The sequence below is a fragment of the Arachis stenosperma genome, chromosome 3, assembly GCF_014773155.1.
Source record: "Arachis stenosperma cultivar V10309 chromosome 3, arast.V10309.gnm1.PFL2, whole genome shotgun sequence".
NCBI classification, from domain to species: domain Eukaryota; kingdom Viridiplantae; phylum Streptophyta; class Magnoliopsida; order Fabales; family Fabaceae; genus Arachis; species Arachis stenosperma.
The window spans coordinates 140,825,264-140,846,067 of NC_080379.1; the positions used below are offsets into that span (position 1 = coordinate 140,825,264).

The following is a 20,804-nucleotide window of genomic DNA, read 5'->3' on the forward strand; positions in this document are numbered from 1 at the left end:
AGTTATTTATTTATATTTAAGAATTTAATTTTAATATATTATCAATATAAAATATTTTTATATATGTATATTTAATTATGTAAAAATAATTAATTTTTACATTAATTACGTGAATGATTATTAAAAAAATGAATATGATTACAGTATTATAAAACACTCTACACTATTATTTTTTTAAATTAAACTATTTTTAATTCATATATATTCAATTAAAAAAATGTTGTTTGTATATTAAAATTAGTCACTAAAATTAACTACTAATGTATTTATGTATAAATATATGTGTAATTTAATTTATTTTTAATATATATTTATATTCTAACATATATTTTATACCGTGATAGTTGGTAGATGATTTTGGCGTCTTGTAGCATAACCCATTAAATTATAACGGAACGAACATTAATCTGTACTGACTTACACGGTGGTAGTATTTACAGATATATAAGTACAGAAGTGGGAGTGATGCAAGCAATAAGTAGCATGTTTAAACCCTGTGGTGTTATTAATTAGTGATATATATCTGGAAGTCCAAGAACGGAACATGCTGGTTGATTGATGTGGCGGTAAGGAAGTGACGATATAGCGTTAAAATACGTTACGCGGTATTGGGTGGTTGTTGAAGCTGGTTTTGCGTTGTTTCCCCGGAAAAGAGCCAAGGCCTTGAGACACCTTGAGTAAAAGCAAATCCCTTTACACCTTTAACTTGTCTACTTTGTTTTTTTCCCCCAACTTCCGTTACTACAACAAGAAGCAACAAGCATGTCCAGCACAAACAGCACTTGTCTCATGGAAGAAAGAGAGCTCTCTGATGCCAACAACACCTATCAACTTGTCCCTATTCCTATCATGCCTCCTCCTCAGGTAGTCAATGAAGATTGGTACATGCCAAACAACAACAACAACAACAACACTGTTACTACTATCCAAAATCAACCTCCGGATTCAGATTCAGATACAAGGGACATGAACTTCTTTCACCAAGATAACAACAACAGCAACTCTTTCTTCCATCCCTCTTCTTTCCCTTCATCCATGTCGTTCATCACCAACCTTCACTACCCTCATCAGGCCACTCCAAAACCCATGTTTTCTTCTCTTCTAAGTGGCATGATGATCCCTAGCAGCAGCACCAATAACCCTTTGTTTGATCAAAATGGTGGAAATAATAATAGTTGCCAACAGGTGATGGGGTTTCTTGAACCTCAAGGTTTCGCTACCTCTCCATCAAACGCAGATGCTACTCTCTTGGGGGGTTTAGGCTTTCCAACAAGTTTGAACAACTCATCATCAGACCCCAATAATAATAGCTTATCAGCAACCATGAGCTGTGTAATCCCACAAGAACATGAAGAAGAAGATAAACCGCCCAATAAGTTTGCCCTCTTTGAGGGTTTTCACAATAACATTGAGAATAATACTGGTAGTAGTGCGGTTGCTGCAAGTTCATCATCATGGATGATGAACAACAAGTACTCCAACATACTCATGAGACCTCTTGAATCATTACCTCCATCATCAGGTGCACAACCAACACTCTTTCAGAAGAGAGCAGCACAACACAGGAAAATCAACGTCACAGATGAAAGAGGAAAGGGCAAACTTGATGAGGAGGAACAACAAGGGAATAATAATAATGAAGAAGAGAAAAGGAAGCTGGAGATGGAAGATACTGGAGATGGAAGTTTGTTAAACAGCTATGATGATTATTCTGATCATGACATGGTTGAGGATATGAAGATTGAATCAGAGAGTAGTAGTAAAAACAAGAATATTATTGGTGAAAACAACAACAAAAACAGTAACAATAATCTCAATTTGCAGAAAGGGAATAATAACAAGAAGAAGACAGGGATGCCTGCTAAGAACTTGATGGCTGAACGCCGCAGAAGGAAGAAGCTCAATGACAGACTCTACATGCTCAGATCCGTTGTTCCTAATATCAGCAAAGTAAGCAACGTGTTCTTAATAGCCACTGTTTTAATTTGTTCATTCTTCTTCTTTCACTCAAATAATGTGAACTGCATGAACTTAATTTACTTTACAGGTCTTAGCTTAAAGCATTCAAAAACGCATAAATTTATATGGTTCAGATGATGAGTCGCATAGTGATTAATTTTTTATTAAGCTAACATGTATAATTATTAGTGTTATTATATATGTGGTTATGAAAGATGGACAGGGCTTCAATACTTGGGGATGCAATTGAATATATGAAAGAACTTCTGCAAAAGATTAATGACCTTCATAACGAATTGCAATCAATGCCTCCAACGGCACCTGCTTCAAGCTTGCATCATCCTTTGACACCAACTAATAATAATACTGCTACTCTAACGCCAGCAGCTGCTTCTCTTCCCAGCCGCATGATGATGAAGGAAACTGCTTCTTGCCCCACTTCTTCATTGCCAACTCCCAATGACCAGCCTGCCAGGGTAACATTAACTATTATTGTTCTTCTTCTTCATTGTCTTTATTTCTCATTTTTATTTCATAACTGCACTCTCACATTGTGAATGAAGTATATTTCCAACATTTAATTTAGTACGTAAACCCATTGTAGATATACGAACAATGAGCAACACCATGTCTATCTGGAAGTTATATATGTTCAGATGATTCTTTTTCTTGATATGAGACTCACTACTACAGACATTTGTTTAGGAAAAGAGTCAATTGGACAACTTTTCATGTATTTTATGTTGCTAAATTTAGATGTAATTAAGATGAGCAATTCTAAGATGAAGCGGAAAGTTAGGTGAAGAGTGAAGATTATATATACTCTTTACACTTAAAAAAATAAAAAATTAAAGACATCATGTGTAATGTACACTTTTTTTCAAAATTAACTATATTCTTCATTCTTCACTGTGAGAAGTCAAAATTAATTTAAATTGTTAAAGAAAATTTTAGAATAATCATAAAATCAAGTTGTTAATGTCTAGTTACACATGTCATACTGTGATATGCATAAAAGGTTTGACTATTACTCATGGTCAACGATATATATACAATTTATATTATCCAACTTGTATACAAGACCAAGAGTCTCATAGTTAGTGGTGTCTTGTTGCCTCCACAAAAACAATATAAATAAATGGTTTGGTTAACTTAGTTTTATGATGATGCAATGAAAGTTAAAATGTAAGGTTTTTTTTTATATATGTTGTGTCTTTATATTTATTTTGTGTATTAAGTCATTAGTCATTCTTTTAGTCAAAGAAGACTGATTTTTTATTTTTAGTATCTTTTTTTGCATTTTAAATTAAGTGTTTATATCATTTAATTTGGTATTTTGAATGGAGTATCACAAATTATCACTTTGTATTTCTATGTCAGAGATTTGATTTGAGTTGAGTGATTACCATTTAGGATTTCTTTAAAAGGAATTTTGCTAAGGTGAAGTAACATCACTAATTACTACTTTTTATCTCATTAAAAATTTGGTTAAGATAGAGTGATTATCAAATTCTATAATTTTGTTACATTATGTTGTTTTTAGTTAAAGATTTTAATATTCCTTCACTGTCAATGGTGTAAATTTTGCACTTCTGCTTGCACACTCCGTTTTTTAACCTTCACCAAACATCACTCTTCACCAAAAAAATTTCAAATATGATTTGTTATTTATATTGTTGTTGAAGTGTTCTTACAATATTAGATGGTGGACCTAAAATTCCTTCTAATTCAAGATCAGGTTCATTACTAAAGAGGGAAAAGAAAGAAATTCTCTAAAGATAAGTAGTGTTGTTATTATAGGAGATGATTTTAAATTCGGATAAGTATATTAGTTAAGAGTTTGTATATGCATATAGACTATCATTAACACAATGCAATGCAAGCATGCAATATTATTTGTGATTTCTGTTTTTATTAATTATTTGTGTTCACTATGTAAAGGTTGAGGTTGGGTTGCGTGAAGGAAGAGGAGTAAATATCCATATGTTTTGTGATCAGAAGCCTGGTCTGTTGCTCTCAACACTCACCACTTTGGACAACCTTGGGTTAGATATCCAGCAGGCTGTTATCAGTTTCTTCAATGGCTTTGCTATGGACATTTTTCGAGCTGAGGTATATATGCGTGCTAACATGCACTCTTTTAAATCTATATCTTTTGTTCCATACTCACGAAATTATTACTTGATATATTCCCAATACTTACCACTTCAAACTCTTGGTATAAGTTCATATTATTATTGTACCTTATACAATACAATAAATATGTTATTTGTACCCTAAAATCAGCCACCATGTATTTAGTTATAAATACATAGGTACTTAAGTAGTTTTTCTTTTTTACCAAAGATAGAAAAATTCGAACCGCGACCTCTTAAATGAGTATGGGAGACTATGCCATTTGAAATATAATACATTGGCATGTAGTTAAGTAGTTTATTTCATTTTTAATATGTATTCTTATTTCAATGCGTATTTTATATTGATGACTGATTTTTAATAGATATATATGTTATCACAAAAATGCTATTTGCACACCTAAATCAGCTACCAAAATCGAGTACCATATATTTGTGTATAAATACATGTGTAGTTTAGCTCATTGTCAATATATATTTTGTATTTCAAAGTATATTCTATTCTGGTGGTTAATTTTAGAGGCTAATTTTTTTTTATATCTAGCATAGATGATGTTATAAGTGGCAGTTTATATTCCATGCATCACAAGAGTTATATTAATGCTACTATGATTTCTGCTTCTCTAGTACGTACATTCATTAAGTTTCTTGTTTATTTCAAGTTTTTTGGGTGAAGGGGTTAACTTTCCTACTTTTTTCAGCAATGCAATGAAGGTCAGGATCTCCACCCAGATCAAATCAAAGCAGCACTCATTGAAGCATCTGAAGCATCTGGCTTCCATAACATCATTTAGTGTGTGATATTGCTAGAAACTTCATAAGTTTCTATTATTTAGTTATCTTTTGGTCAAAGTGGGAGAAATTTTACATGGATTTTACCGGATAAACAGCACGAGCACACTGTTTAGCACCGAGTACATGTACATGCACATTTTGAACTTGAATCAAACTTAATTTCAATTCATGGTCCCTATGTATAACGCTTTTAGCATGCAAATGCAGGAAAGATTTAAGGGTTTCGCCAGCCAGAGTCCCCACCGGAGCCTACTTTTAGTAATCAAAATAAATGACCAACCCTTAGGGCCAAAGCTTTATAGACATAAAGGACAGAACATGGAAGATGATGAGGTCCACAACGTGCTACAATAGCGTTTGTGTTTCTGGTTGAAAAGTTGTGTTTTTATTTAAATGAAAAACTATAATTGGACCTTCGACCTTGGTGCTTTCTAGGAAGGAAGCTTTATCACGTAACATCGGTAGAAACTAGAAACTAGAGAGCACCACATTGCAAGTAGTAATGCCACATCAACAATTACCCACGACACATTACAGTACTAAATAATTTTCAAATCCCCCATCAAGATTTTCGGACTAAAGTGTCCACTTTCTTCTATCAGGATATGACTAGAATTTTAATCTTCACCGTTCACGCGGAAACCCTATGACCGTAATGCTACCTCACCCACCAAACACCAAGGCACAAATGTGGAAAGGCACAGAATTATAATTATATTATACATGTTGCAAAATCCAAATTGATATCCACAATGATAATGATCTCCGATGAGTTCTCATATACTGGCACAAGTTATCACTAAAATAAAGAGACAATCAAATTTAACAATCAGATAAACCGCCCTTGTATATGAAACATAGTTACATTAATTAATGGGTTGGGGTTCTAAGGATACGGTAGAATAACTATGTACACGGCAGGATTGTTGAAAAATGCAAGGCCAACATAACCCACCATATCACCTTGATCAAGGCATCATGCATTAACACTATACTAAGCCTATTACTAGAAATGCATATATACTAATACTACTCATTCCACGACATGGTCCAAAATTGGATGGATACCCGTTCATGCCATCCATATTCTGATTCCAAATACATGCGTGTACTTCAGAAGCAGTCAAGTTCAGAATTGGAAATTTCTTCATATGGTCATATTCTCCAACTGGATGGCTTCTAACAGTCGTCCCATACTATATATCCACTCCAGTCCGGAATCTGGATCAAGACAAAGTTAAGTTAGACCAGAAGATTCTTCCAGGAAACTAAGGTTCAAAGTTCACGCAATGCAACAACATGAATTGGACAAATATCTGGGGATGGAAAACATCATTGACTCTGGTGCTTATAGGAGTAGGTGAGAACAGGGTTACCTGGAAGCTACAGGAAACAAATCTAAGAATGATCAGGCGTTGAAGTTGGGTGATGCGGCTGGCATCTGATTTCTTGTGCATCAACACCTTCACTAGCCAACTGGTTCTCTTCGTTTTTTGAACTTAAAGTACCAGGGCTCATTTTCTGGATCTCCTCTCTGGGATAGATGTAAATTTTACGTACCATTGCACAAAACTCCCTGAATTAAACAGAATGAAAGCAAATGATCTCCCCATTCTTAAGAAAATATACGATTTAATACTAAGATGTGTAATTAATAGCGATCCTTACTGCCATGGATCATCACCAACAAGCATCATGTCGCCCTCATTGTCAGTGTATACAGTAAGCCAGTCCTTTTTGGCAGATATCAGTTCACCCCCAAATTCAAACAACTGATCCAATTCAGCAATTAATTCACCATAGCCACTGAATTTCGTCAGATCCACTGACCTACCAAGGGCAATCCCCTTCTTGTGAACCTAAAATAAAAAAACAATAGATTAATTTTACCAGAAAAAGTCCAACCTGTTATTTTCTTTAAAGTCCATCGAACACTAAAGAATCTTACTTTAGTGCAACTCCTAGCAGAACCACTATGTGGTTTGAGTTGAACATCTCTCAGATGCAGCTCATCGACTACAGCTAGACCATCTGCTGCTTTAGAGCCCATTGAATTTTCAGACTTCTGATCATTTTCAAATGTACGATGCTGGTGTGTGGGGTACGTGTGACTCACTGTCTCACTTGCAACATTTCTTTGTGATGTAGGAGTCTCTGGTGCAGGTGGGCTACTGAGAAGTGAGATGCCAAATAGTTTGCAGTCACCATCTTTGGGTCTTGCAACATCAGAGGTTTTCGCTGATTTCGGTTTAGGCAGCAGTTCTTTGGAACGAGGACTCTCATATTGAGCAAGAGGTGGTGGTGGCATTGACAAGTTTCCATGTGAATTCTCAACTTTATGACCATGTGAATTCTCAACTTTATGACCATGAAGCACAGGGTATTCACCAAATGCACCATACCTCAAGTTCCCTCGAATTTGGTAAGCTGCATCACCACCTTGGGCAGAAACTTTTGCATTAGGCTCCAAGAGGTTGAGTGATAAACTAGAAGGTATTACAGACCATGGACTGCTACTTGGCACATTAGTTTTGCCTTCACGATCTAATAAATGCTTTCTACCAGGGTTAGCAACAGAATCAGACTGATCAATCAAGGATGACCGGGAAGAAGGATCTCCATTGGCTCCAAAGCCTGAAAGAAGATCCGAGTATGGCAGCTCATGCCTCCCCATTGACATCCAGCTCTCTGGCCCATACCGTCTAGAAGTAGAAACAACATCAATCTTCTCATCATCTACTGCTGGTGGCCACACGACAGACTTCTCAGCAGTATCCGACTCATTACTTTCTGCAAAGTTGCCCCGCAAGGTCGAGAATTCTTGACCTTGCAAGACCCTTGGAAATCCGCTTGGTGGTAAAGGGTCTACGCTCGCTTTAGATGATGCTGTCTAACCACAAAAGAATGTATCAGAATTCACATAACCAGCAAGAAAGAATACTTAAACACCGAAGATCCAATGTCACTTATCCTATACATACCTTCACGAGTAAGAACAGAAGAATCTGGGGATGATGGAATGGCATTCAAACGAGGCCTTTTAGGCCTGGGCATTGGAAGAGGGTTTAGAGCTGGCGGAGCAAGAGCAGGCTCTATTTTCCAAGGGGAAACTCTCTCAGGACGAGGTATGGTAGATGTTTCGTCCCATCTCACCTGAAAGACACATCACACATGAGGAACTTGTCTAAAACATGCCTGTCAAAGCAGCCACTATCATAAAAACAAGAGAACAACCTTTAGACTTCTCCATTTGGATTCTGGCCACCTCTTGGAGTCGGCATCTTCAATCCCAACAATAGTACCAGTGAACCTACACATTTAACATGCCAAGGCCAGGAATTTCTTCCATCAAATTGTATGTTTATTAATAATAATGCAATACATCCAAATTTCATAAACAAACAAGAGACATAAAAGAAAAAGAAAATCACAATATATGACTAAGACACATTAACCAATCCTACCTTTGCTCAGGAGCCTCTTCACCTTCAAACCTCATTTTGAACCGCAATCCTATAGTATAATTGTTTTTAAGAGACTCCATATACTGATCATATGGTACAATGAATTCAGCTGGACTGGTCCTGCAAGTAAATATTGGACGAATTACGGTAAATCCCACAATGGGCAATCAAACAGCAAGAAACAAACAATCAAACCAACCCATGAGTGCATGCAGGCACCTAGCCACCCACACCCATAATATTCAATAATAAATTATTGCAAGCTTGAGATGGACATAGCTTTTTGGGGGGGGGGGGGGGGGGATTACAAACCTCGGCTTGTAATAAACAGTGAACATGGTCCCGGTCAAGATGGCATGCCATGCAGTTGCAAGCACACCAAGATGCATGCTGTGGCTAGAGATAACTGATGATGGAACATTACCCTGCTGTCTCATTGCGCGCCTGACACCAACTCGAAGTTCCCCATTCTCACCTCTGGAACTTACTAAATTAGTCATACTAAATAGAATAACAAAAGCAGTGACATCTTAGAAACCCCACTCACGAAATAACAAACCTCAGAAATATAAATGCATCCCCAGCAACCAGCCTCTTGGAGCTGACAAAAACACTCCAACCACTTTGTAGTAAGTGTCTGCGCGGTTGACCTGGAATTTTCAGGCCTCCTCAGTGACAGACAAAAGAAATAACACAAAAGATACACTATCCAAACAAAAGATATGCCTCTCCTACGTATGTCATAACTGCTAGAAAAATGAGTAATTACCGCGAAAGATATGCCTGAATCGCCACTCATTTCCATGGAGATCCTTGGCCACCAGTTCCTGGGTGGGTGGCTGCTTTGACATGTCCTGTTCACAAACAAACAGAATCGATGATAAATCCTCCAAATTCAGCTGTAATGAACCCAGATAAAAGAACTGATAACAACGAATGGTGAAACCCATACCAAGGGAGGAAGACACTCGTCAGCGTGTCGTCTCAACACTGAAAATCCACCATGAGTACTAGTGTCGGATGCCGTTAGAGTCTTGCAAAACGAATGCACGTGAAATCGTGGCGGCGGAGCTGGCGGAGGCGCTTTCTCCACGGCATTCTCATCTTGCTGTGAATATTAAGATCCAATTTCCCAAAAAAAAAAAACAATTAGAGAGAGAGAGAGAGAAAAGAAACAAGTTATTCAACAACTACCAAGCCAAAAGCCAAAAACAAGTGGATAACTTACATTTGGCTCCGGAAGTAAAGTCACCTGAGCAAACACCTCATCTGTGTCCGGCTCCGCCTGAAATTTTCAGTAAAAAAATTAGGAAAATTGGCAAACAAGAAATTCAGGAATCTAAAAAATAAGAAAACAAGAAATTCAGGAATCTCGTCCATCCAATTTCAGAGTACCTTGAGCATGACGTTGATGACGCGACAGAGGATCTTGGACGGGAGATCGTAAACCGGCATATGCTGCTCCGCAACCTGATTCGTGGACGCCTCCACCTACAGAAAGAAATATCCATTAGAGAAGGAAGAACAGGTAGAACCTCCGAAATGGAGAATTTATTATTGAAAACAAGAGAGAAAGGTGCTAAACCTGCTCAATATGTCCTTGAGGGAAATAGAAGACGAGCTCTCCTTCTTTCGGCACTGTCACAAGGGGACCTGCACATGCGTGCCATAGCTCCTTGTAAAGCGCAGCTTCCGCGTCTGTGAAAACAAAGCCAAACCAGATACTCAAATCACGCTCCACGAACCAAATGCTTCTCATGAGAAACCATAAAAAATGAGAAGCTAAAAGACACATACCTCTAGCTGATGACGATGAAGAAGAAGAAGAAGCGTTTTGAGCCTCTGCTGCGTTCATTCCACCATTGTTGTTGTTGGTTTCCACTTTTCTGTTCATCAATTCCTCTGTTGATGCCATTACTTCTTACTCGCACTCTCAGATCTCTCAAAAAACACACACGCACAATCTCTATCACATCACAGAAACAAGAAAAAGGAAAAACAACCGAAAATCTTTTAGCTTCGTCTCTTCCCTTCTTCTACAGTCCAGAATCTACACAAACAAACGCAACCCTCAAATTCTCAAAAACACACACTCTTTCTCTCTCTAAATTATTGTTTCTTTTTGTGTTATTTATTTTTCCTCTCTGTGCGTGTGTGTGAGCTGAGAAATGGTTGAATGAGCAGCAGCACTGTCGGAGGGAGAAGACTTAACTAGAGTGGTCAAAACTGCGTGCAATTATTTCAACCGCGGTCAATTCTTAAACCACTTTCGCTGGCAACCGGCTACAGCCGGTGATAAGCGCCGTTAACGGGACACATGAGTGATTGAGTGGGGGCCGGGTGGGGATTGCCGAGTATGGATAATAGTGGTAAGAACCAAACCAATGATCAAACCGATCATGTTATTAGTTTATTGATTTATTGGTTCAATCGATAAATTACTAGTTGAATTGATAAAATCGATCCCACATAAATAAAAAATATAAAATAGTCAAAAATTTAAAATACATATATTCATCAACATTTTAAGAATAACCAACTTTTAAATTCTAAAAACAATTAATACAAAGATAGACATGAAATTAGTTAGTACTACTACAATAATATTTTAATTTGATACAATAAAAATAACAATCTATAAACTATATTCAAAGAGTAATTTCTAAGTTGGAGTATTATTCTTCATCTGACAAATATTTTTCAAGGAGTAGTTTCCAATTGCTTCATGAAATCACACAAAATTTGATTGCAAACAAGTTACATACAATACATTCAGTACACAACAATATGCATAACCTTCAATTAACTATAAATAAACCAACTTCACTTTTAATACCTGTATTTACAATTTAATCTCAAAACTTTTTACATAAATAGCTACAATTAATCATAATTTGATTTATTTATAGTATCTTTTTATCTCGTTACCAAAAAAACGTTAAAAGATACTGAATAAAGAGATTAATCACAAATTAACAACTTAATAGATTAGAAGTGTGTACATTAGTACTTCTTTTTACATGAGAATCAATAACTAAATATACTGTATTTTTTTAGGGATGCTGATTTGACTAATTTGCCCATAAAAATTCACATAAATTGAACAACACAAAGGGAGTTAAAGGATATGTACAATTTAATTGTCAACAGTAGATTTATTTACATCATCTACATCACTCCCACCAACATGTACTTTATGGCTAACCCAATAATTGCTGACATTAGGACCTGAAATCTTGTACCTGCACGCAAAGTTCATTGAAACAAAATACATGAAAAGAGAAGTACAAGGGGAAGAAGAACTTACATGCATATATCAACTGCATATATGGATCCTCTGATTCATCAACCCGATCCAACAAGTAGGAGTATTCCATCAACTAGGTCATGTGATATAAAAACTCAATCAATTGGCATTACAAAATGTAACACCCTATCCTTCAAAGTCTTGTGTTTAAGTCATAATTCAATGAGGGTTTGGTGCTACGACACAAGGCTGAAATATAAATACTTATGTATAGAATAAGATATTAAGCTAGAAGCTTGTAAGAGAATTTAAACCTCGTATAAAAGATAATTTGCCAATTGTTCACACTCATTAACATGCATAAGCGCGACAGAAAAGTAGATAATTGAAAGCTTAAAGAAAGAATAAGAGTAAGGAGACATATGTAAGTATACAAAACTATCTACTAGTCTTGGCCAACGAAGATTAAGCCAGCTAGAGTTATAATAGTATAACAGTTTGATATACATAATTTATCTCTCTAAAAAGACATTATAAGCCTCTAAAGGCAAATTTTTATAATAAATACATCACATAAATTTTTTCAAAAGAAAGAGAGAATCTAAAACCAAAACAGAAACAAAAGTCTTCTTCACTATCTTCCAGATAAAAATCCTTCTCACTGAGAAGCGCTGGGACCTGCATCTGAAAAACAGAAATAATATATGGGTGAGAACCCAAACCACCGGATTCTCAGTAGGGTAAAAGTGTTGAATCGATACAATATAAGGTAACAGAAACTCTCAAGACAATCTTAATCTTCAAAGTTTCCTGGATCCAAACCTAGGGTTCTTACTACACCAGAAAATGGCAACTTACCTAAGGATTTCTAATCTATCTATTTATTCTCAGTTTCTCACAAACCTCCAATCATCACATCAGGAATAACCCTCAGTGTCACCACGAGCAGCATAAAGGATCTCTCAGTTGTTCAAACATATACAAAACAGTATAAAGAATACACAAATAGAGAGAACAGATAAAGTAATTAGCTCAAATAGCATATAGATACAATTATTCAAAAAGGCAAACCAAATACAAGATGCACACCCAATCAATACACACAAATGCAAATGATGCATGCCTGTCCTATGGCCAATGAGCTCATCTGTCAGTTATAAGCCAAAACCCGACATGTCCGATAGCAAACCCTAAACAGTCCTTCTGTGCACGCATTCCAAGAGGTATTCATATTCATCAACTTCTCTTGGGGGAATCATCTGGGAAGATCTAAGTGTCTGGCCATATCTTGCGACGGAGAGTCAACAAAGTGTCTCAAATTTCAACCCGAAGCAAATAAGACAAATCACAACCCTTGCATCTACCTAAGGAGTTCTAATCACAATCCATAGCAAATGGGGCGAACCACAACTGTTGCATCTACCCATGAAGTTCCAATCTCAATCCGGAATAAGTGGGACCACAACCCTTACATCTACCCAGAGAGGTATCATATCAATCAAACTCATTTCCATCATCCAATCATATCAACTCATCCCTTTAATCACCCTCAACTCATTTCAACTCAATAATTTTCTTCTCAATGCTTTCTACCATCTAATCTACCGTCTCTATACTTAAGACTTGTGTATATGCATCACCTTGTGCGTGCGTACGAACATATCAGAAGCATTTCCCTGCTTGTGCATACGCATGACAAGTTGTGCGTATGCACAACTTGTAAAATTCCTCTCATGCGTGCGCACATTCCTTGTGCGTACGCACGAGTCGCTTCATCCGTTCTGACTTGTGTACATGCACAACCTTGTGCATGCGCACACATTCCAAAATTTTTTGTTTTCTACAAACTCTTAGATTTTAAATTTAGAATCCAATTTTCAATCATTCATTACTTTTTCTACAAAATTATATTTTCTTTCATTCTTAGATGGTTTTAAAGATCTTTCAACTAACTTTAATTTAAGACAAGTTTTGCTTAAATCCAAACTCCGAGTGCCAAGTTATGACCCATCGAAGTTGGCTAAAAATTGATTTTTTACCAAATTTACACCATTGCTCAATTTCATAAATTCTCAATCCAATTCAATCCTAAACCATTCCAAAACTATTTCTACGTATTTCAAATACTCGTTTATTAATCCTCAACCATTTCAAACCTAAATCAACCCACTTCCAACTTATTTAACACATTCTATCAACTATATCCATTCAATAACAACACACAACATTCATAATTCTAATATTCACAACCAAACCAAAGCCAATCATCCAACTCATTATCGTTATTTCCAATAATTTATAACATGGTACACCAATGATTATCTCAACTTACCAAATAGAGGATTTTTCACCCTATCACGGCCTCTGGCTCAATTTTCTCATCAAACATTATCATAATCAATATTACCACTCAATTTACAATATCACAACCAAATTATAATCAATCATCTCATTCTCATTCAACAATTCACACCACTTACTTCAACTTACCACATAGGGATTTATCATCCTATCACAGCCTCCGACCCAATTTTCACAACAAGCAAGCATCATATTCAATCATACCACAATATCATTCACATATATGCATAAATTTATACTAATCCATCATCACATTTATTCCAAATCAATCAAACACCCAACATATCACAATTTTTACTAAACCAAACAATCAACCACAACAATTCAACAATAATTTTAGGTCCACTAGCCTATTTCATGTCACATTACGTGGTATTTACCTGAAACTTAAAGCTATACCTTAATGTCGCAAATTTCAAGCTTTTCCTTCCAACTTCCAACCCTCAATTCCACAATCCTACCAAGTCAAGCTTCTTATTACTCAATCTAATACCATATCATATAATTTGGCACAATGTCAAAACTAGAGCTTATAGAAATTGATGAACCAAGAGGAAAAAAGGAATCTTTATCTTTACCCACTGAATTTAATGACGAAAACCACCAATAACACAAGCTAGAGAACTCCTATAACATCAAAATCACTAAAAATCTTCAATACCCAAGTTCAAAATACAAAATTATATGTGAATGAGAAATTAGAGCTAGGATTTTAACTTACTCACCAAACTAATCAGATATAATTGAAGATGATGAGGAGAGCGTCGCGTGGCTGCAAACAACTTGTTAATCGGAGATTCGGAGCAAAAGTTATGGTGGATTGAAAGTGTATGAAGCTAGAGTTTATTTCTCTCTTCTTTCTCTTCTCCATCAACGTTGCTCTCTCTCAAAATGAAGAGGATTAGCTGAAATTTATTAAGTGCGTGGGCTATATATACTTAAGCTTGGGCCCAAGTGTGGTCCAACTCAAGTTCTTAGCTTCTTGATCCAACTTTGGGCCAAAACTTTTAAAATAGGTGCTCGAACTTTCATTTTAAATATTTTTCCTTATCGTTTTCACATTTTCAATTTTTCTCATTTACAGTACCGGACAAATTTAAGTCGGTACAACTAATTTTAATATCAGTTCGCGTTTTTCCCAAAATAATTATATTGTCGCGCTCAATTTAATTTTCTTAATTCAAATTTTACTGTTAAATTTCTAAATTATAGTTTCTAATATTTTTACATATTCCGGGCGCTTTAATCCCATTAATACAGTTTTAATTAATCAATTTACTAGTTAATTTTTCTCGGATCTTACACAAAATATATAAATAATAACAACCGGCATCTCCTAGTTATCAGACCTCTGCCATTTTCTGAAGCATAGTCATTGGCTCACAGATAATAACTGGTAATGTCACCATTGATGTTACATCTGCGCCAATATATTTCTGCATCATCTTCCAATAACTATCTCTATCCTATATATTCACAAGGCAAAGAGAGGAAACATGAATAATAATGTTCGGACAACAAGCACACAAAAACAACCAGAAACACTAATAATTAAAAAAAAATATCAATCTGCCATTAACCTATATATGTTACACGGCCAAGAATCACAAATTTAATAAGTTATAATTAACAACATAATATAAACAGATTCATAATCAACAATTCACCATCATTAATCAGTTATTCACTCACTTAATCAAATTAAAATCCAACGAATAACTAAAAAAACAGAAATAATGGGTTTCACTTCACGAGCACAGAAAAATGAGGAGACCAACTTGTCCGAGAACGGCAAAGTAGACTCTGACGAGGGGGAGGCAGCAGAGACGGAGAGGACGCGACAACGACGACGAGAGACGCGGAGCAATGAGACGCGACGAGGCAGGTTGCTTGCGAGCCAAAGACGCGACGAGGTATGTTGCTTGCGAGCCAAAGATGCGACGACGCAGGAAAGCTACAGACGCAGCGTAGTTGGAGACGCACCGTAGCCGGCGATACGAAGCAGAGGAGACAACCAATGATTGTTAGTTCTGGAGTGAGATTGAGAGAGACTGAGAGACTATGGTGTGATGAGGTGAGGAAGAGAGCTTTCGAAGAAGGGTAACCGTTTAGGACATTAGGGTTAGGGGTGTTTTTTTTTTAAAACAGACCAAAACGACGTCGTTTTGGTAAAGAAAAAAAAAGTTTCGAACCAATTGGATTACACAAAACTGTCGCTTCTCCGGTTTTATCAAAACCGATCGGTTCAAATCGGTTCTCTCCAATTCTTTACCTTGTGCAGTTTTTTAATCGAACCGGCCAGTCCGGTTTAGTTTTTACAACTACGGTAGGAATTGGTGTGGGGAGTTAACGGCGTGTGTAGTTGACGGTGGCGGGAAAGTTGTTGTGTTTTTATTGGGAAATGGCACTGTCGTGCTATTAACGGGCAGCGATGTGCATATGCAATGGGGCATGGTATGGGTAGACAGGGCGCATTTAACACTCCCCACTCCCCCCCCCCCTTAACCTAACCATGGTTTGCGCCTTTTTGTTTTCTATTTATTTATTATTTTTATGTGACGAATGACGATAAGAACTTTGATGCGCCTGGGAGGTAGGGCACCACACAACTGTGGACACCCAGCAGCAGCTGTCGCTCCATTTTCGTGTCTTTGCTTTCCCCTCTTCATGCTCTTATCTCATACTTTATATTTTTGCCCCTCCCTTCATTTATATTATCAATAGGGTCCATAATGTTCAACCTTTTTTTGGATCTCACTCTTCTTTTCCCCCTTCAAATCCATTCTTGTAATTAATATATTTGGATTATTAGGTTTTTTTGGTTCTTCGAAACACGATTATAATGTTATTTGAATTTGAATTCTATATAAAACTGAAAATATTGTATTGAATATATCTATCTTGCAGTGAATCCAATAATAACGAGCAAGTCATCTTCTACCACACATGACACATCTTTTATTATTTTCTTAACTTGTGCTCAAAGAAAAATGTGATTCTATCTTCCCTTCGCACGTTTCCAAATCCATTTTCTTTCACATTATTGTATGTATATTTAGCCATCTACTTGTGTCATCAATATATTAGGTAAGATACTATTTTTATTATTCTCTCTTTTAGTTTTCATATATATTACGAAATGCACCAAAATATAATATCAAAAAGAAAGACATATTAATTAATGCACTTTACATATTGTCTACGCATCTAAGTTTTAAATGACTAATTTCATTATAATTAATTACTAATTACTTGGTTCCCGAAAATAAAATGAAGAACAAGGCTACAAGTAAAAGAAATAGAAATTTTGATTTGCATATGATCCTGTAAACGTTGCCACCTTTTACAAGTTCTAGCCGTAATTGAATCAAATCAAACTGCTAGTCAAAAGCCAAACATATCTTGGTCATGTTCAATGAAACTTATGAAGAATACGCACGCATGTACTAATTATAATTTGTGTACACACAACACGGAAGCATATCCCCTTATTAACAAATTAAAGTTTATAAAGTCTTAACGCATATAAACATGTCCTGCAATTTGGCACGTGCATGGGTTACGTTCCAGATTTATTGTATTCGGTATATACATAACAATTAACAATGTAATCTATCTATGATTAAAACCGCATGCAGGGAATTAGTATTTTCTTCTGCAAGCTGTACGTGCCTACATGAAATTAAAGCTGCAATACTTAGGGCATAAATGTACTCCCGTGTATATATCTATATTTTTTGCTAGCAATTATGCCATCACTTCCGATATTATATGAATTAATGGGGGAAAATAATACAACAATATTATTAATACTTATGGTTGCATTGCCACGCTTGCTTCATATGCTTCAATTTTTCTTACAAGCATCACGTTTCACGTCTTCTTTGTAAATTTGATACGTATATAACACACGTAAAACAATATATATTGGATGGACACAAAGCAACAACTAGCCTTATTAAGAATTAATTATTCTATTTATTTTTATAGTTTTATCAAAATTTTAATTAAATTTTTATAATTTAAAAATTTGTAATTAAATTTTATATATATTAGATAAAAGTTTTTAATTAGGTCATTTTTAATTATTTTTTGTTTATTTTTTTTTAAAAAATGTTTGTTTGCGTGTGTGATGTGGAATGAATTATGAAATACTATAAAAGAAAATATATTTTAGGATTAATATATTTTGAAAAAAAAACAATCAATTACTAAGAATTTAATTATAAATTTTTATTTAATATAAAAATCTAATAACAAACTTTTAAACTGTAAATACTTAATTAAAAAATGATAATAAAACTATAAGATCATAAAAAGGGCAAAAAACAGAAATAAACCAAGGAAAGCCATAATTTATGTGAATCAGCCAAGTTAAAAATTGCTTCATCAATCAACCAAAGCACATCTCTATGCAATTCGAACCAGCTTAGTTCGAATTACATTTGTATATAATTCGAACCGATTCAGCTCGAATTGCTTTAGAGCGAAATTCACACTAATTCGAACCATCATGGTTCGAACTACAACCATACGTTATTCGAACTAGATGAGTTCGAATTACATAGGTGCGAGCTTCCCAAAGTAATTCGAACCATGCTGGTTTGAATTACACAAATCTTATTTCGAACTAGGCTGGTTCGAATTAGTTAGGACCAGACCTGTATATATATGGTGTAAACGTGAGTTGCTCTCATTAGAGGGGGTAAGATGGCTAGTGAGGAGAGTTTTGTAGTGTTGGTTCACCACAGAGGATCGATTAAGAGGAAAACTCGTTCCGGTGTGAAGTTCACTGATAAGGATCCTCTTTGTATTATCGTGAGGCCGACGACGAGTTATGATGACCTTGTTAGCTCTGTACTGCTGAAACTTGGTCTGGATGGTGTGAAGCAAGTTAAGAAGTTTTTCTATCACATTCCAATCACGGTGCTCCAGAAAACCGTGAAGTATGATTGTTTCACGATCGGGAGTGATGAAGACTTGCAGGTCATGTTTCATTGTCGCCGGCAGTTTCCAGAAGTGAGGACACCAGAACTGTTGGCAAAGTTGGTTGATGTGGTATCCAGCTCGGGGGGTTCAAACCGAAATACCACCACTTTAGCCACGGCAGCCGGTTCTAGCTCCAGACCTGCCGTTGCTTCTTCCTCCGTCCCTGCGTATGAGTCACCCGTCCAACCTGTCGCCTCCCCTTCGTTCGCTGTTGATCTCAACGGCAGTGTAGGCGACGAGGTCAGAACAGGGGAATTTCTGTCGACCTCTTTACAGTGTGCTGCACCACCTGGGGTTGGAGAGGGATTGTTGGATGATCCAGAGGACGATGATGTCGAGCCGGATATGATTGCTGATGACAGTGGCGATGATATTGGAGCGAGCGAGCCTGCCGGGGCGGGAGGTAGTTCTAGCTCTGGCACATAGCAGTACCCATCACATTTTTCCTCTTTGGACTTGGATGCCATGAGGCAGGAGGGGGTTCCTGGGCAGCCTGCTGGATTTGGAGCTAGAGATGTGGAAGGAACTGCTGGTCTGACAGAGTTCCAGGTTGGTCAGCAATTTCAGGATAAAGATGAGGCCCTGTTAAGTGTGAAGACTTACAGCATCCATCGAGGGGTACATTATAAGGTAGTGGAGTCTGACTATCGCCAGTATGCGGGAAAGTGTTCTGAGTTCGGGAATGGGTGCACATGGTTGATTCGGCTGAGTCTCCGGCAGCGCAAGGGCATTTGGGAGGTCAAACGGTACAATGGACCTCATACCTGTCTCGCCACCTCCATCTCCAACGACCACAGGAGTTTGGATTATCATGTGATATCGGCATTCATTATGCCAATGGTTAGGGCTGATGCATCCATCAGCATCAAGGTGCTCCTAAATGCCACTGCCGCACACTTTGGATTTAGGCCGACGTATAGGAGGGTCTGGTTGGTGAAGCAGAAGGATATTGCCCTCATCTATGGCGACTGGGATGAATCGTACAACGAGCTCCCCAGGTGGGTGTTGGGAGTCCAGTTGACGATGCATGGTACTGTTGCAGTCCTTAGGACGAGCCCTGTTCGAGTTGGTGGACAGCTGGACGAGTCTCAAGCTTATTTTCACAGACTGTTCTGGACGTTTCCACCGTGTATCAAGGCATTCCGTCATTGCAAGCCACTGGTTAGTATTGACGACACCCATCTGTATGGCAAGTATGGGGGAACGTTGCTTGTCACGATCACACAGGACAGGAACTCCAACATACTCCCTGTTGCATTCGCACTAGTCGATGGTGAGAATGCTGAGTCTTGGTCCTTCTTTCTCTCCCACATGCGTCAGCACGTCACACTGCAGCCGGGTCTGCTGGTTATATCGGACAGGCATAACGGCATCAAGGCCGCGCTTGAGGCTCCCGACGGAGGCTGGTTACCTCCATCTGCATACCAGGCATTCTATATTCGACATGTAGCGGCAAATTTTGCCCTAACCTTCAAGGACAAAGACGCACGGAGGCTTCTTGTCAACGCGGCGTACGCTAAGACCGAAGTGGAGTTCGATTACTGGTTTGATATTCTACGGTCTGAAGACCCGACGATGTGTGAGTGAGCGAACCGGAAAGAGTATTCCTTGTGGACTCAGCATTGTGATGAGGGGCAGAGATTCGGGCACATGACGACGAATATCTTCGAGTGTGTGAACTCAATCCTCAAGGGTGTCAGAAACCTCCCTGTGTGCTTGTTGGTGAAGGCAACATATGGAAGGCTGGCCGAACAGTTTGTTCGCAAGGGGAGAGAGGCTGAGGCCCAGCTGGGAACCGGACAAGAATTCAGTCAGCACTTGGTGAAGTGTATTGAAGCCAACTTGAAGACGGCG

The 20,804-nt window shown here is 37.2% G+C and overlaps 4 protein-coding genes across 4 annotated transcripts; 3 read left to right on the plus strand and 1 right to left on the minus strand.

Moving 5' to 3' along the window:
• Positions 1–867: 867 nt before the first annotated feature.
• On the plus strand, positions 868–5,176 carry LOC130966934 (transcription factor SCREAM2-like). Its single transcript, XM_057891753.1, has 5 exons — positions 868–1,950; positions 2,175–2,435; positions 3,901–4,071; positions 4,796–5,014; positions 5,097–5,176. The coding sequence occupies exons 1-4, from the start codon at positions 886–888 to the stop codon at positions 4,886–4,888; spliced, it is 1,590 nt and encodes a 529-aa protein (XP_057747736.1). The 5' UTR covers positions 868–885; the 3' UTR covers positions 4,889–5,014; positions 5,097–5,176.
• A 410-nt stretch (positions 5,177–5,586) lies between these two features.
• On the minus strand, positions 5,587–10,578 carry LOC130966933 (auxin response factor 2B-like). The gene is made up of 15 exons (XM_057891752.1): positions 10,151–10,578; positions 9,939–10,051; positions 9,749–9,844; positions 9,582–9,638; positions 9,306–9,461; positions 9,123–9,207; positions 8,913–9,003; positions 8,666–8,830; positions 8,354–8,473; positions 8,124–8,199; positions 7,871–8,042; positions 6,838–7,775; positions 6,558–6,748; positions 6,266–6,465; positions 5,587–6,110 (listed from the first exon to the last, which is right to left on the minus strand). The coding sequence occupies exons 1-14, from the start codon at positions 10,266–10,268 to the stop codon at positions 6,288–6,290; spliced, it is 2,556 nt and encodes an 851-aa protein (XP_057747735.1). The 5' UTR covers positions 10,269–10,578; the 3' UTR covers positions 5,587–6,110; positions 6,266–6,287.
• Positions 10,579–18,671: 8,093 nt separating this feature from the next.
• On the plus strand, positions 18,672–19,376 carry LOC130966765 (uncharacterized). Its single transcript, XM_057891591.1, has one exon. It carries the CDS (start codon positions 18,672–18,674, stop codon positions 19,374–19,376), a length of 705 nt encoding a protein of 234 aa, XP_057747574.1.
• A 39-nt stretch (positions 19,377–19,415) lies between these two features.
• On the plus strand, positions 19,416–20,537 carry LOC130966766 (uncharacterized). Its single transcript, XM_057891592.1, has one exon. The coding sequence runs from the start codon at positions 19,416–19,418 to the stop codon at positions 20,535–20,537; it is 1,122 nt and encodes a 373-aa protein (XP_057747575.1).
• Positions 20,538–20,804: the final 267 nt, after the last annotated feature.

What these genes read in the sequence shown, in the direction of transcription:
- LOC130966766 (XM_057891592.1), top strand. Translation starts at nt 19,416, where the DNA reads ATGAGGCAGGAGGGGGTTCCTGGGCAGCCTGCTGGATTTGGAGCTAGA.
- LOC130966765 (XM_057891591.1), top strand. Translation starts at nt 18,672, where the DNA reads ATGGCTAGTGAGGAGAGTTTTGTAGTGTTGGTTCACCACAGAGGATCG.
- LOC130966933 (XM_057891752.1), bottom strand. Translation starts at nt 10,268, where the DNA reads ATGGCATCAACAGAGGAATTGATGAACAGAAAAGTGGAAACCAACAAC. An exon ending in CTTTACTTCCGGAGCCAAAT is followed by an intron (nt 9,462 to 9,581) that starts GTAAGTTATCCA and finishes TAATATTCACAG; the next exon opens with CAAGATGAGAATGCCGTGGA. An exon ending in GAAGAGGCTCCTGAGCAAAG is followed by an intron (nt 8,200 to 8,353) that starts GTAGGATTGGTT and finishes TTAAATGTGTAG; the next exon opens with GTTCACTGGTACTATTGTTG.
- LOC130966934 (XM_057891753.1), top strand. Translation starts at nt 886, where the DNA reads ATGCCAAACAACAACAACAACAACAACACTGTTACTACTATCCAAAAT. An exon ending in CCAATGACCAGCCTGCCAGG is followed by an intron (nt 2,436 to 3,900) that starts GTAACATTAACT and finishes CACTATGTAAAG; the next exon opens with GTTGAGGTTGGGTTGCGTGA. An exon ending in TGGACATTTTTCGAGCTGAG is followed by an intron (nt 4,072 to 4,795) that starts GTATATATGCGT and finishes TACTTTTTTCAG; the next exon opens with CAATGCAATGAAGGTCAGGA.